Below are 17,819 nucleotides of genomic sequence, written 5' to 3'. Positions count from 1 at the left end.
ATTTCACATGGTCTGAATCAGCATGGAAGTTTGGAGAATCAGCCAGATATATGGGTTGAATCCGTCAGCGATTTGTACCGAATCAGCCTGGTCCGCCTTTGAGTGCAATTACCACATTAATGAATAATGTTAGTATAATAGATTTATCAATCAAGAAAGTTAACAGTAACATTTGTTTAAAAAAATTGTATCGTGGTGTTCTGGTGTGTGTAGTTATAAGAAATCTAACGAGTTTATACACAGACTTTCAATTATAAGTGATTTATTTTTCTATTATCGACATTACACAAACAAGGTGAATGCAGAATGGGAAGGAGGGGTTTATTATACAACAAGTGGAAAACAGTCTTGAACGTAAGTGTGAAAGAAAAGTGCATATTCATCCGATGCAGTTACATATAAAATCAAACGTGTATAATAAATTGATGTTGGAAACATTGAATGAAAAAGCGTAAAATGTCTTTAATGTTATTTTGTTAGGGAGATAACATCTTCCTTTTTAAAGATGGAGAAAACAAAAAGAGTAAAATAATTGATGATTGTTCCAGAACTGCTATTGTTCACACAATTTAGAGCTGCACATTGAACCATCTTTGTTTCTACTTGACACTTCGCTGCACAAATTGAATACAACTCTTATACGTTAATTGTCTCAAATGACATCACATCCTGTTTGTATGGAAGGGAACTAACAAATTCGGGGCAGGTTCTTTCCATTTTATCTCGGAATACAGGACAATAGTTTGTATGAAATGTTTGTGCAAATACAACAGATGCAAAGAAAAAACAGTCGGGATAGATTATATACACAAACTACTAAATATCCTTCTATTTACAATAAAATTGTGTAGGTCAGGGTTTTTGTCCCCTTTAATATAAAAACCTAATACGCATCCTAAGCACCAGATTGAGGGTCATCTTATTGGACATTTCCATCAAACTGTCAACAAAAGTGAGAGTTCTATGTTCAGAATTAAGGATAGTCAATATTTTTACCCAACGTGACATTAGGCATGTAGGCCCAAACTCCTACCTCAATTGTGGACAAAGGTCAATCACACAATACAAATTAAATATACATAACAAAGGATACAACCTTATAATTAAGTACTACTGAGTACTACAGTACAATAATGTTGTTGTTGTTGTGGGGTTTAACGCCATTTTTCAGCACAAGAGAGGCTATACATGGCGGACAGTATAACTGGTGGAGGAAGAACACTGCAAAACCCAGGGAAGAACCACCGACCCACGAGAAGCTACTGGCAGGCTTTCCCACGTACCCGCGCTAGCCGAGCTTTGGACTCGAACCAACGCAGACAGAGGTGAGATGGCAGTGATCCAGAACGGTGAGCGCTGTAGACCACTCGGCCACTCGGGGCCCCCAGTACAATAAGACCGCCTTATAATGACATATGCTTATAGAGACATCCCTCATAATGCTGTCCATGGGAACCAAAGAGTACATTACGTGCAATTACAATCAATGATTAAATAATTGCAATGCAAAAAATAAGCACAAGGCAAGCCAACATTGTACCTGAATGCTTTCTGAAATTTGCTGAAGCTCTTGTTTGCCCGATCCAGTTTCTTCCGAGTGATGTAACCCTTCCAGTAAGCCTGTACCACAATGGCAGCCTGGTTGTATATCTGTCACAGAAATTCCATGTATCATTGAAGATCTGTTTTAACATTTAAACTCATATCAGCTTACTTTGTAATGTCATGATAAACAACATTTTCCATGAATGGAATATCCATTTGTGAGATAGCATCTCAAAGAACTGGAAGAATATCAACTTGAGGTTGTTACATAACACTGATAAAGGAATATGCTACACCACATTCTTGGCACAATTTTATCTTTACAGAACATCTGATTCATAGACATGCAATATAGAACTCTAAACCATTCTCACATTAAAGAAAATTACTGTCAGGATACATTTAACCAAGTCAGGATACACAGAGCCATGTAAAAATATGCATAGTCATGTCAGGATGTACATAGCTATGTCAGGAATAACCATGTCAGGATACTCAGTCATGTCAGGATACACACAGCCATATCAGTATACACAGTGCCATGTCAGGATGCACAGTGCCATGTCAGGATAAACACAGCCATATCAGGATACATATGGCCATGTCAAGATACACACAGCCATGTCAGAACTATATATAGCCTTGTCAGGATACACACAGCCATGTCAGTAATAAACATAGCAATGTCAGGATATACATAACCATGTCAGGATACACACAGCCATGTCAGTAATAAACATAGCAATGTCAGGATATACATAACCATGTCAGGATACACACAGCCATGTCAGTAATAAACACAGCAATGTCAGGATATACATAACCATGTCAGGATACACACAGCCATGACTTTTCATTTTGTCAGCTACTGGTATGATCAATAATTACAGCATGATATTATTAACAATTTAACAATGGTTGTAAGTTACTTTTCAGGTAAAACTGTCAAGTTATGTAAGGAGTATCCCTCTCATTGTGAGTTAATTTTTGAGTAAAATAATCAAGTTACATAATGACTATCTAAATGATTGTGAGTTAGTTTTCAGGTAAAATTGTCAAGTTAAGTAATGACTATCCAAATGATTGTGAGTTAGTTTTCAGGTAAAATTGTCAGGTTAAGTAATGACTATCCAAATGATTGTGAGTTAGTTTTCAGGTAAAATAGTCAAGTTAAGTAATGACTATCCAAATGATTGTGAGTTAGTTTTCAGGTAAAATTGTCAAGTTAAGTAATGACTATCCAAATGATTGTGAGTTAGTTTTCAGGTAAAATAGTCAAGTTATGTAATGACTATCCAAATGATTTTGAGTTAGTTTTCAGGTAAAAGAGTCAAGTTATGTAATGACTATCCAAACAATTGGTTACTTTGCAGGTAAAATAGTCAAGTTATTAAATGAGTATTCCTCCCACTCTGAGTAACTTTTCAGTAAAATAGTCAAGTTTATATTTGTAATGTCTATTCCTCTCATTACATATATCAACATGCTAAAGATCATTCAAAACTTAACAGAACTTAATTAAATTGAAAACAAAATTTGTACTCACCTTATCCACTGCTCAAAGCCTCAGTAGACTGAATAAAAACTGAATACAAATTCTGTACTCACTTTATTTTGGGCCTGCTCAGCTGTCCCAGCCTCAAGAAGTAGAAGTAGATTCTTGAGATCTCGGCTGAATCCCTTTCCATCCCACTTCCCTAATAGAGGTCTCAGTCCCCTTTAAACAAAATAATTTAATTTTACTGCTTAAAATAACACATATCTTTATATATATATATATATATATATATATATATATATATATATATATATATATATATATATATATATATGACCCCATGTTGATGCCACTATTCCTTTAACCCCATGTTAATGCCACTATACCTTTAACCCCATGTTAATGCCACTATTCCTTTAACCCCATGTTAATGCCACTATTCCTTCAATTCTATGTTAATGCCACTATTCCTTCAATCCCATGTTAATGTCACTATTCCTTTAACCCATGTTAATGCCACTATTCCTTTAACCCCATGTTAATGCCACTATTCCTTCAATCCCATGTTAATGCCACTATTCCTTTAACCCCATGTTAATGCCACTATTCATTCAAGAGGAATAGCAATAACAAGAGTTTTTAGATGGCCATTATGGTTGCTTGACATGACCCGAAATCAACAGGTCTGGTTATCCAAATAATTCACAATAGAATGGATATTTTCTTAGATCAGCATGACCTTCATCCAGGACAATGCTGTTTTAAGTGAAGGACATAATTATGTTGATGCCATCATCCAATCATAAGTAACCATCAAGAGATTTCTGCCACCAAGGCAACTGTTTTGGAAATTACATTGGCATCAGTTTATTATATGAAAACTGCATTCTGTAAAAAGTGTTTTCGTAAAAACTTAATGTTGACATGAGAAGAAACAGCTGTAACAAGACTGTCAGATGGACAAAGTGGTGACTGTTGTTTGTATGGGCAACATTTGTATTGAATAGGTTCTGACTTCAGTTGTCAAATTTTTGTCTATAAGCTTTCCATGTACTGAACACCCAGTTTTGAAGCAAATATGGCTTTGGAATTCAATTTTGTACATACCTTGACATACTCTGTGTGTGTGTGTGTGTGTGTGTGTGTGTGTGTGTAGTATCAGATTAACACCATTTTCTTGTTGGATCAATTAGAAATCATACAAAGTCTTTTAATGACAATCCTATTTCAATGCAACCATTCATTCCAGAAGAGTAGCATTAGTGGCCGCATCAACACAATTTAGGATTATCAATATATCACAAGTGTTTTAGTAACAAGAGTCCCAAGTGGATCTGATAATGATCACCTAGCTGACACCTGCCTAATAGCAAAAATGCCAAGAAATTGGAGACATGCTTTTTAATAACACTTTCTCCAGATACTGATGATCCAATATGTTAGGAATATAAATGTTTTAGTTTCTTCTATCTTTTAAATTTTTTTAATTCCATTCAAATTTAATGGCACATCAGCACATTTCACTGAATACTGAAAGGTAATAAAGAATTTTAAAATTCTTAAAAAGTGCACATACAATTAATGATGCAGGTCAAATGTATTAAACCCTTAAAACATTGCATTAATATTTATCACATAATCCTTATTCTTTCAAAAGATCTATCATTTCCTCAGGTAGCACATTATCAAAAGGGTTCTTAATTAAGTTAAAACATATCTATCTCACAGGGTAGAAATCTATAAACTGAACAGGGATGTGTTGATATTGGAAAGGTATGTACTGTAGTCTAGGTTCACCCTCCTGGAAATATAAGTGAGTCTGGTATGCATTAATGGTAGATCAGCATCAGTAGTATAAACCTGAAAGTCTTCAGACCACAGGGTCATTAATCAACCTGAAAGTCCTTCAGGCCACAGAGTCATTCATCAATCTGAAAGTCCTTCAGGCCACAGGGCCATTCATCAACCTGAAAGTCCTTCAGGCCACAGGGTCATTCATCAACCTGAAAGTCCTTCAGGCCACAGGGCCATTCATCAACCTGAAAGTCCTTCAGGCCACAGGGTCATTCATCAACCTGAAAGTCCTTCAGGCCACTGGGCCATTCATCAACCTGAAAGTATTTCAGGCCACAGGGCGATTCATCAACCTGAAAGTCCTTCAGGCCACAGGGCGATTCATCAACCTGAAAGTCCTTCAGGCCACAGGGTCATTCATCAACCTGAAAGTCCTTCAGGCCACTGGGCCATTCATCAACCTGAAAGTATTTCAGGCCACAGGGCGATTCATCAACCTGAAAGTCCTTCAGGCCACAGGGCGATTCATCAACCTGAAAGTCCTTCAGGCCACAGGGCGATTCATCAACCTGAAAGCCCTTCAGGCCACAGAGCCATTCATCAACCTGAAAGTCCTTCAGGCCACAGGGTCATTCATCAACCTGAAAGTCCTTCAGGCTACAGGGCCATTCAGACCACTCTGGTGGCCTGGTGGTTAGAGCATCTGCCTCAGATATGGGAGGTCATGGGTTCGATCCCCGGCCGTATCATACCAAAGACTTACAAAAATGGTACTAACAGCTCAGCTTTATGAGGTTAGTGTTAGGACTGGTTGGCCTGGTGTCACGATAATGTGACGGGGTGGGACATCATGCAACATGTCTGTGGCATGATGCCCCAGTGCTAGACATCACTATAAACTGTCACACTGCAGACATCATAGCGATATGACTGAAAAATTGTTGAGGCTACATTAAAAATCCAAATCACACACACACACACACAGGGCCATTCATCAACCTGAAAGTCCTTCAGGCTACAGGGCCATTCATCAACTTTGTTCAGTGGTTTTTGAGAAAGAGTAGTCTAAATGTTTCTGTTTTTAGTAACATTGGCCATATTTGATGGCATACATATATTATTTACATCCAACTGAAAGTTCTTAATGCCAGGATGCTTTGTCTCACATTTGGTCTGATTCTGTTCAGTGGTTCTTTTAGAGAAAAGATTCAAATATTCTTTTTTCAGTAACAGCTGCCATGTATTTGATGGCAGATCAGCATTGGTTATGAAAACGTTGGAGTTTGATGGCAGATCAGCATTGGTTATGAAAACTTTGGAGTTTGATGGCAGATCAGTGTTGGTTATGAAAACTTTGGAGTTTGATGGCAGATCAGTGATGGTTATGAAAACTTTGGAGTTTGATGGCAGATCAGCATTGGATATGAAAACTTTGGAGTATCAGCATTGGTTATGAAAACTTTGGAGTTTGATGGCAGATCAGCATTGGATATGAAAACTTTGGAGTCCTTTTAGGTCAACTGAACCAAAATCCAAATGTCAATATGAACATTTTGAAATCTCCACCACTATAGCCATGTTGGATATCAAACTGGCAACATTTTCATCTAGGATTCAATTGACATCTGATGTAGAAATTTAACATAATCTTGTGTCAATTCAAACTTCAATTTTAGTGGCTCCTTCCATTCATGAAATTGTAGGTCTATACTATTCACATGACAACATGCCTTTACTATTCATAAGATGGCAGTCCATTTTGTTAATTGGATAGCAAGCCAATACTATTCATTAGACAGCAGGTCTATGCTATTCATGAGACAGCAGAATTATACTATTCGTTAGACAGCAGGTCTATGCTATTCATGAGACAGCAAGCCTAAACTATCCATGAAACAGTATGCCTGTACAATTTATAACATGTAAACCTAAACCATTTGTTAGACATCATGCTGTTAATGACAATGCAGATCTATACTATTCATGAGACAGCAAGCCATTACTATCCATGAGATAGCAGGTCTATAAAATATTCATGAGACAGATTGATTGTACCATTCAAGAGACACCAGGTCTATACTATTCATGAAACAGCAGGCCTATACTATTTATGAGACAGTGTGATTATACCATTCAAGTGACAGCAGGTCTATATTATTCATGAGATAATAAATATGCACAAGACAGCAGGCCTATACTATTCATGAAATTAAAAAGAAATGACCAGCTGATTTCCTGAGTTTGAGCAACAGATGCTTGATCAATCACAAGTATTTTGTAGAAATTCATAAAATTGCAACTGCAACTGACAAACTTAATAGAAACTTAAATTATGTTTGGAAAACTCATATGACTCCACCTCAAACTAAAAAGTCCAAGTTCAAAGACTAAAAAATTTAAAATGCAATTCTACTTAGTTGATCTTCATATGCATACAAACATGCCTAATATTGCTAAAAAATTTTAACTATCTGCTTATAGTATTCACAACTTACCTGTAATTTGTTACTCATTACTTACTTGTATTTCACAGAAAATATTTCAACCATTGGCCTATAGTATTCAAGACTTACCTGTATCTGGTACAAAGTATCTCAACCATAAGCTTGTGGTATTCACAGATGCTGAGTACACATTTGGTAGCAGATCTGGAACATGAAGATTTCATACATATATAGAGTTACACAATGCTGAGTACACATTTTGTAGCAGATCTGGAACATGAAGATTTCATACATATATAGAGTTTCACAGATACTGAGTACACATTTTGTAGCAGATCTGGAACATGAAGATGTCATACATATATAGAGTTACACAGATGCTGAGTACACATTTGGTAGCAGATCTGGAACATGAAGATGTCATACATATATAGAGTTACACAATGCTGAGTACACATTTTGTAGCAGAACTGGAACATGAAGATTTCACACATATATAGAGTTTCACAGATACTGAGTACACATTTGGTAGCAGAACTAGAACATGAAGATTTCATACATATATAGAGTTACACAATGCTGAGTACACATTTTGTAGCAGAACTGGAACATGAAGATTTCATACATATATAGAGTTACACAAATGCTGAGTACACATTTGGTAGCAGAACTAGAACATGAAGATTTCACACATATATAGAGTTACACAATGCTGAGTACACATTTTGTAGCAGAACTGGAACATGAAGATTTCATACATATATAGAGTTACACAGATACTGAGTACACATTTGGTAGCAGATCTGGAACATGAAGATGTCATACATATATAGAGTTACACAATGCTGAGTACACATTTTGTAGCAGAACTGGAACATGAAGATTTCATACATATATAGAGTTACACAGATGCTGAGTACACATTTGGTAGCAGATCTGGAACATGAAGATGTCATACATATATAGAGTTACACAATGCTGAGTACACATTTTGTAGCAGAACTGGAACATGAAGATTTCATACATATATAGAGTTACACAGATACTGAGTACACATTTGGTAGCAGATCTGGAACATGAAGATGTCATACATATATAGAGTTACACAATGCTGAGTACACATTTTGTAGCAGAACTGGAACATGAAGATGTCATACATATATAGAGTTACACAATGCTGAGTACACATTTTGTAGCAGAACTGGAACATGAAGATGTCATACATATATAGAGTTACACAGATACTGAGTACACATTTGGTAGCAGAACTAGAACATGAAGATTTCATACATATATAGAGTTACACAATGCTGAGTACACATTTTGTAGCAGAACTGGAACATGAAGATGTCATACATATATAGAGTTACACAGATACTGAGTACACATTTGGTAGCAGAACTAGAACATGAAGATGTCATACATATATAGAGTTACACAGATGCTGAGTACACATTTGGTAGCAGATCTGGAACATGAAGATCTCATACATATATAGAGTTACACAATGCTGAGTACACATTTTGTAGCAGAACTGGAACATGAAGATGTCATACATATATAGAGTTACACAGATACTGAGTACACATTTTGTAGCAGAACTAGAACATGAAGATGTCATACATATATAGAGTTACACAGATACTGAGTACACATTTGGTAGCAGATCTGGAACATGAAGATCTCATACATATATAGAGTTACACAATGCTGAGTACACATTTTGTAGCAGATCTGGAACATGAAGATGTCATACATATATAGAGTTACACAGATACTGAGTACACATTTGGTAGCAGATCTGGAACATGAAGATGTCATACATATATAGAGTTACACAATGCTGAGTACACATTTTGTAGCAGATCTGGAACATGAAGATGTCATACATATATAGAGTTACACAGATACTGAGTACACATTTGGTAGCAGATCTGGAACATGAAGATGTCATACATATATAGAGTTACACAATGCTGAGTACACATTTTGTAGCAGATCTGGAACATGAAGATTTCATACATATATAGAGTTACACAATGCTGAGTACACATTTTGTAGCAGAACTGGAACATGAAGATTTCATACATATATAGAGTTACACAATGCTGAGTACACATTTGGTAGCAGATCTGGAACATGAAGATTTCATATACATACATAGAGTTACACAGCACAATATTGGCATTATTAACAATATAATTTTTAAGATAAGAATTTCATAATTTGCTGAATAATGCAGTATGCAACTTGCTTCAAAAAGCTCATGGTATAGCATATTGTACATGCTATTAATAAATTCTGTATTTAGACAATCCACAGGATGAACAAACTGTCAATTTCTATATTCAGACAATTCACAGGATGAATAAACTGTCAATTTCTATATTCAGACAATTCACAGGATGAATAAACTGTCAATTTCTATATTCAGATAATTCACAGGATGAATAAACTGTCAATTTCTATATTCAGACAATTCACAGGATGACCAAACTGTCAATTTCTATATTCAGACAATTCACAGGATGAACAAACTGTCAATTTCTATATTTATACAATCCATTTCTATACTCTATTTAGACAATTACAAGATGAACAAACTGTCAATTTCTATATTTAGACAATTCACAGGAGGAACAAACATGTAAATTTGTATATTTAGACAATCCATGGTATGATCGAACGTGTCAATTTCTATAGTCAGACAATCAACAAGATGCTATCTCTAAACGTATAAGACAATTGTTCACAAACTATTGTACAGTTGTCTGAAAAGTTCACAACATTGTATCTTGATTTTTTTTTCCAAACAGATTTTTAGGTAACATTGCAAACCAGTCCATGTACAGCCTGGTTTTAAAACAGCAAGAGTAGAAACAAGAAGTGATGTTGTATAATTTCTGAAATATTTCCATTGCTGTCATTGAAATTCATTATTACATCCAAATTTATACAGCAACAATGAAATTCATTGGTAAATTAAAGCCCACAGAGAATCAAAGAAATTCATTCATAAATTAAAACCCATAGAGTATCAGTGAAATTCATTCATAAATTAAAGCCCATAGAGTATCAATGAAATTCATTCATAAATTAAAGCCAATAGAGTATCAATGAAATTCATTCATAAATTAAAGCCCATAGAGTATCAATGAAATTCATTCATAAATTAAAGCCCATAGAGTATCAATGAAATTCATGCATAAATTAAAGCCCATAGAGTATCAATGAAATTCATTACATTCAAGCTCATACAGTATCAGTGAAATTCATTATTACATCCACGCTCATTCAGCATCAAAGAAATTCATTATTACATCCAAGCTCATACAGTATCAATGAAATTCATTATTACATCCAAGTTAATATGGTATCAATGAAATTCATTATTATCCAAGCTTATTCAGTATCAATGAAATTCATTATTATATCCATGCTCATACAGTATCAATGAAATTCATTATTACATCCAAGCTCATACAGTATCAATGAAATTCATTATTACATCCAAGCTCATACAGTATCAATGAAATTCATTACATCCATGCTCATACAGTATCAATGAAATTCATTATTACATCCAAGCTCATACAGTATCAATGAAATTCATTATTACATCCAAGCTCATACAGTATCAATGAAATTCACTATTACATCCAAGCTCATATAGTATCAACAAAATTCATTATTACATCCAAGTTAATATGGTATCAATGAAATTCATTATTATCCAAGCTCATACAGTATCAATGAAATTCATTATTACATCCATGCTCATACAGTATCAATGAAATTCATTATTACATCCAAGCTCATACAGTATCAATGAAATTCATTATTACATCCAAGCTCATACAGTATCAATAAAATTCATTATTACATCCAAGCTCATACAGTATCAATGAAATTCATTATTACATCCAAGTTCATACAGTATCAATGAAATTCATTATTACATCCAAGCTCATACAGTATCAATGAAATTCATTATTACATCCAAGCTCATACAGTATCAATGAAATTCATTATTACATCCAAGCTCATACAGTATCAATGAAATTCATTATTACATCCAAGCTCGTATAGTATCAATGAAATTCATTATTACATCCAAGTTAATATGGTATCAATGAAATTCACTATTACATCCAAGCTTATTCAGTATCAATGAAATTCATTATTACATCCATGCTCATACAGTATCAATGAAATTCATTATTACATCCATGCTCATACAGTATCAATGAAATTCATTATTACATCCAAGCTCATACAGTATCAATGAAATTCATTATTACATCCAAGCTCATACAGTATCAATGAAATTCATTATTACATCCAAGCTCATACAGTATCAATGAAATTCATTATTACATCCAAGCTTATTCAGTATCAATGACATTCATTATTACATCCAAGCTCATACAGTATCAATGAAATTCATTATTACATTCAAGTTAATATGGTATAAATGAAATTCACTATTACATCCAAGCTTATTCAGTATCAATGAAATTCATTATTACATCCAAGCTCATACAGTATCAATGAAATTCATTACATCCAAGCTCATACAGTATCAATGAAATTAATTATTACATCCAAGTTAATATGGTATCAATGAAATTCATTATTACATCCAAGCTCATACAGTATCAATGAAATTCATTATTACATCCAAGCTCATACAGTATCAATAAAATTTATTATTACATCCAAGCTCATACAGTATCAATGAAATTCATTATTACATCCAAGTTAATATGGTATCAATGAAATTCATTATTACATCCAAGCTCATACAGTATCAATGAAAATCATTATTACATACAAGCTCATTCAGTATCAATGAAATTCATTATTACATCCACGCTCATACAGTATCAATAAAATTCATTATTACATCCAAGCTCATACAGTATCAATGAAATTTATTATTACATCCAAGTTAATATAGTATCAATGAAATTCATTGTTACATCCAAGCTCATACAGTATCAATGAAAATCATTATTACATACAAGTTCATACAGTATCAATGAAATTCATTATTACATTCAAGTTTGTATGGTATCAATGAAATTCATTTTTACATCCAAGCTCATACAGTATCAATGAAAATCATTATTACATACAAGCTCATTCAGTATCAATGAAATTCATTATTACATCCAAGCTCATACAGTATCAATGAAATTCATTATTACATCCATGCTCATACAGTATCAATAAAATTCATTACTACATCCAAGCTCATACAATATCAATGAAATTCATTATTACATCCAAGCTCATACAGTATCAATGAAATTCATTATTACATCCAAGCTCATACAGTATCAATGAAATTCATTATTACATCCAAGTTCATACAGTATCAATGAAATTCATTATTACATCCATGCTCATACAGTATCAATGAAATTCATTATTACATCCAAGCTCATACAGTATCAATAAAATTCATTATTACATCCAAGCTCATACAGTATCAATGAAATTCATTATTACATCCAAGTTAATATGGTATCAATGAAATTCATTATTACATCCAAGCTCATATAGTATCAGTGAAAATCATTATTACATACAAGCTCATTCAGTATCAATGAAATTCATTATTACATTCAAGTTTGTATGGTATCTATGAAATTCATTATTACATCCAAGTTAATATGGTATCAATGAAAATCATAATTACATACAAGCTCATTCAGTATCAATGAAATTCATTATTACATCCAAGCTCATACAGTATCAATGAAAATCATTATTACATACAAGCTCATACAGTATCAATGAAATTCATTATTACATCCAAGCTCATACAGTATCAATGAAATTCATTATTACATCCAAGTTAATATGGTATCAATGAAATTCATTATTACATCCAAGCTCATACAGTATCAATGAAATTCATTATTACATCCAAGCTCATACAGTATCAATGAAAATCATTATTACATCCAAGCTCATACAGTATCAATGAAATTCATTATTACATCCAAGCTCATACAGTATCAATGAAATTCATTATTACATCCAAGCTCATACAGTATCAATGAAAATCATTATTACATACAAGCTCATTCAGTATCAATGAAATTCATTATTACATCCATGCTCATACAGTATCAATAAAATTCATTATTACATCCAAGCTCATACAGTATCAATGAAATTTATTATTACATCCAAGTTAATATAGTATCAATGAAATTCATTGTTACATCCAAGCTCATACAGTATCAATGAAAATCATTATTACATACAAGTTCATACAGTATCAATGAAATTCATTATTACATTCAAGTTTGTATGGTATCAATGAAATTCATTTTTACATCCAAGCTCATACAGTATCAATGAAAATCATTATTACATACAAGCTCATTCAGTATCAATGAAATTCATTATTACATCCAAGCTCATACAGTATCAATGAAATTCGTTATTACATCCATGCTCATACAGTATCAATAAAATTCATTACTACATCCAAGCTCATACAATATCAATGAAATTCATTATTACATCCAAGCTCATACAGTATCAATGAAATTCATTATTACATCCAAGCTCATACAGTATCAATGAAATTAATTATTACATCCAAGTTAATATGGTATCAATGAAATTTATTATTACATCCAAGCTCATACAGTATCAATGAAATTCATTATTACATCCAAGCTCATACAGTATCAATAAAATTCATTATTACATCCAAGCTCATACAGTATCAATGAAATTCATTATTACATCCAAGTTAATATGGTATCAATGAAATTCATTATTACATCCAAGCTCATATAGTATCAGTGAAAATCATTATTACATACAAGCTCATTCAGTATCAATGAAATTCATTATTACATTCAAGTTTGTATGGTATCAATGAAATTCATTATTACATCCAAGTTAATATGGTATCAATGAAAATCATAATTACATACAAGCTCATTCAGTATCAATGAAATTCATTATTACATCCAAGCTCATACAGTATCAATGAAAATCATTATTACATACAAGCTCATACAGTATCAATGAAATTCATTATTACATCCAAGCTCATACAGTATCAATGAAATTCATTATTACATCCAAGTTAATATGGTATCAATGAAATTCATTATTACATCCAAGCTCATACAGTATCACTGAAATTCATTATTACATCCAAGCTCATACAGTATCAATGAAATTCATTATTACATCCAAGCTCATACAGTATCAATGAAATTCATTATTACATCCAAGTTAATATGGTATCAATGAAATTCTTTATTACATCCAAGCTCATACAGTATCACTGAAATTCATTATTACATCCAAGCTCATACAGTATCAATGAAATTCATTATTACATCCAAGCTCATACAGTATCAATGAAAATCATTATTACATACAAGCTCATACAGTATCAATGAAATTCATTATTACATCCAAGCTCATACAGTATCAATGAAATTCATTATTACATCCAAGCTCATACAGTATCAATGAAATTCATTATTACATCCAAGCTCATACAGTATCAATGAAATTCATTATTACATCCAAGCTCATACAGTATCAATGAAATTCATTATTACATCCAAGTTCATACAGTATCAATGAAATTCATTATTACATCCAAGTTCATACAGTATCAATGAAATTCATTATTACATCCAAGTTCATACAGTATCAATGAAATTCATTATTACATCCAAGTTCATACAGTATCATGAAATTCATTATTACATCCAAGTTCATACAGTATCAATGAAATTCATTATTACATCCAAGTTCATATATTATCAACAAAATTCATTATTACATCCAGGTTAAGTTCATACAGTAACAATGAGTTATTTCATTATTACATACAAACTCATATAGTATCAATGAGCTAAGTTTAGTCCAACTAAAAACAACATAGACCCTGAACTTTAAAAACATGTCAGCACATAGTAATATATAAAAACCAGCCAGTACCATTAATAAGCCACACCCCTTTTCAAAATGTCTGTAAGAAGAGCCTCCACCCCCACCCCATCAAATTATCATGGAAGAAAGAGTCAAAGTAAATTTTTATTTTTATAGAAGCCATACAAGAAATATTAACCTGTAAATTTCATAACAATTTGGCACAGTACTCTGCTGATTTACATGGAAATCTGTTTTTGTTTCCCCTCCCCCCAAATACTTACGCTCCAACATTGACATTGGAATCCACAGAAAGTTTATAGATCAGCTCATCCATTATACTGTACAAAGTCTTCTGGTTTGTCTTTTTTAATACAACCCTGTAAAATATTGATACAAAGTCTTCTTGTTTGTCTTTTTTAATACAACCATGCAGAGAAAAATCAATAACATATTGTAAAATATTGATAATAATAAACTGAAGGAAACATTAATTTACAATATGTTTAACAATAATGCACTTACTGCTATTTTATTAACTGTATCACTCCCTAACACTAATTATTTTAATGCTCAGTTACCCTGATAATTATATTACTCCCACACTCTAATTATTTGTTGCTCCATTACAATAATAAATGTATAACTCCCTTACTCTGATTGTTATATTACACCTTACTCTAATTATTGCACTACTCACTAATCCTAATTATTATATAACTCCCTTACCATAGTTATTGTAGTACTCTCTTACCCTAATTATTGCATTGCTCCCTTACCCTAATTACTGTATTACTCCCTTACCATAGTTATTGTAGTACTCTCTTACCCTAATTATTGCATTGCTCCATTACCCTAATTATTGTATTACTTGCCTACCCTAGTTATTGTAGTACTCTCTTACCCTAATTATTGCATTGCTCCATTACCCTAATTATTGTATTACTCCCTTACCCTAATTATTGTGTTACTCTCTTACCCTAATTATTTTATTACTCCCTTACCCTAATTATTGCATTGCTCCATTACCCTAATTATTGTATTACTCCCTTACTCTAGTTATTGTAGTACTCCCTTACCCTAATTATTGTTACTCCCTTACCCTAATTATTGTATTACTCCCTTACCCTAATTATTGCATTGCTCCCTTACCCTAATTATTGTATTACTCCCTTACCCTAATTATTGCATTGCTCCATTACCTTAATTATTGAATCACTCCCTTACTATAATTATTGTGTTACTCTCTTACCCTAATTATTGTAGTACTATCTTACCCTAATTATTGTGTTGCTCCATTACCCTAATTATTGCATTGCTCCATTACCTTAATCATTGAATCACTCCGTTACTATAATTATTGTGTTACTCCCTTACCCTGATTATTGCATTGCTCCATTACCCTAATTATTGTATTACTCCATTACCTTAATTATTGAATCACTCCCTTACTACAATTATTGTGTTACTCCCTTACCCTAATTACTCTATTACTCCCTTACCCTAATTATTGCATTGCTCCATTACCCTAATTATTGTATTACTCCATTACCTTAATTATTGAATCACTCCCTTACTCTAATTATTGTTACTCCCTTACCCTAATTATTGTATTACTCTCTTACCCTAAGTATTGCATTACTCCATTACCCTAATTATTGCATTACTCCATTACCCTAATTATTGTATTACCCCATTACACTAACAATTGCATTACTCCATTACACTAATTATTATATTTGCTCCCTTACCATAATTATCATTAAGCTTCCTTACCTAATTATTATATCACTCCCATGCCACAATTATTGTATTACTCCCATACACAAATTATTGTATTACTCACTTACCCTAACTATTATATCACTCCCTTACCCTAATTGGTGTATACTCCCTTACCATAATTATTAGATCACTCCCTTAAAACAATTATTGTATTATTCCCTGATCATAAATGTTGTATTACTTCCTTACCTAAATTATTGTATCACTCTCCTACCCTAATTATTGTATCACTCTCCTACCCTAATTATTGTATCACTCTCCTACCCTAATTACTGTATCACTCCCCATACCCATATTATTGTATCATTCCTCTACCCTAATTATTGTATCACTCCACTACCATTATCATTGTATCACTCTCCTACCCTAATTATTATATCACTACCCTACCCTAATTATTGTATCACTCTCCTACCCTAATTTTTGTATCACTCCCCTACCCTAATTATTGTATCACTCTCTTACCTAATTATTGTATCACTCCACTACTGTAATAATTGTATCACTCCCCTACCCATATTATTGTATCACTCCCCTACCCTAATTATTGTATCACTCCCTTACAATAATTATTGTGTTACTTTTTTATCCTATTTTTGACTGATCCAAACTATCTGTATAGAAAAATTGCCACCGCTAATAAAACCCCACTTAAATTGGCAAGAAATGTCTTGCAGAGTTGAAATTTGAATTATGCTAATTTGATATAGACACATTTCAGAGAATTCATTTTTGACAGTGTTTTTAACTTTTCAACCACATACACAAAGAATATAGAGAAAGCTAATCCATACTGACTGTTAACATCACTCGTTGGAATGATGACCAATGAG

At 32.8% G+C, this 17,819-nt stretch overlaps 1 protein-coding gene across 1 annotated transcript in view; it reads right to left on the bottom strand.

Annotated features, from left to right (window-relative positions):
* LOC149773790 (IQ calmodulin-binding motif-containing protein 1-like) overlaps window positions 1-17,819 on the bottom strand; it is a 65,603-nt gene that overhangs the window by 22,910 nt on the left and 24,874 nt on the right. The window contains exons 6-9 of the mRNA XM_089946012.1: window positions 15,486-15,581; window positions 7,411-7,485; window positions 3,154-3,262; window positions 1,541-1,650 (exon numbers count right to left, since the gene is read on the bottom strand). Coding sequence (XP_089802138.1) covers window positions 1,541-1,650; window positions 3,154-3,262; window positions 7,411-7,485; window positions 15,486-15,581 — 390 coding nt within the window. The remainder of the gene's footprint in view (window positions 1-1,540; window positions 1,651-3,153; window positions 3,263-7,410; window positions 7,486-15,485; window positions 15,582-17,819) is intronic.

The sequence above is a fragment of the Sinohyriopsis cumingii genome, unplaced genomic scaffold (assembly GCF_028554795.1).
Source record: "Sinohyriopsis cumingii isolate HCF-2022 unplaced genomic scaffold, ASM2855479v2 utg000555l, whole genome shotgun sequence".
In the NCBI taxonomy this organism is placed as follows: Eukaryota; Metazoa; Mollusca; class Bivalvia; order Unionida; family Unionidae; genus Sinohyriopsis; species Sinohyriopsis cumingii.
The sequence above is the reverse complement of the archived record's forward strand: the minus strand, read 5'-3'. Positions and strand labels throughout refer to the sequence as shown.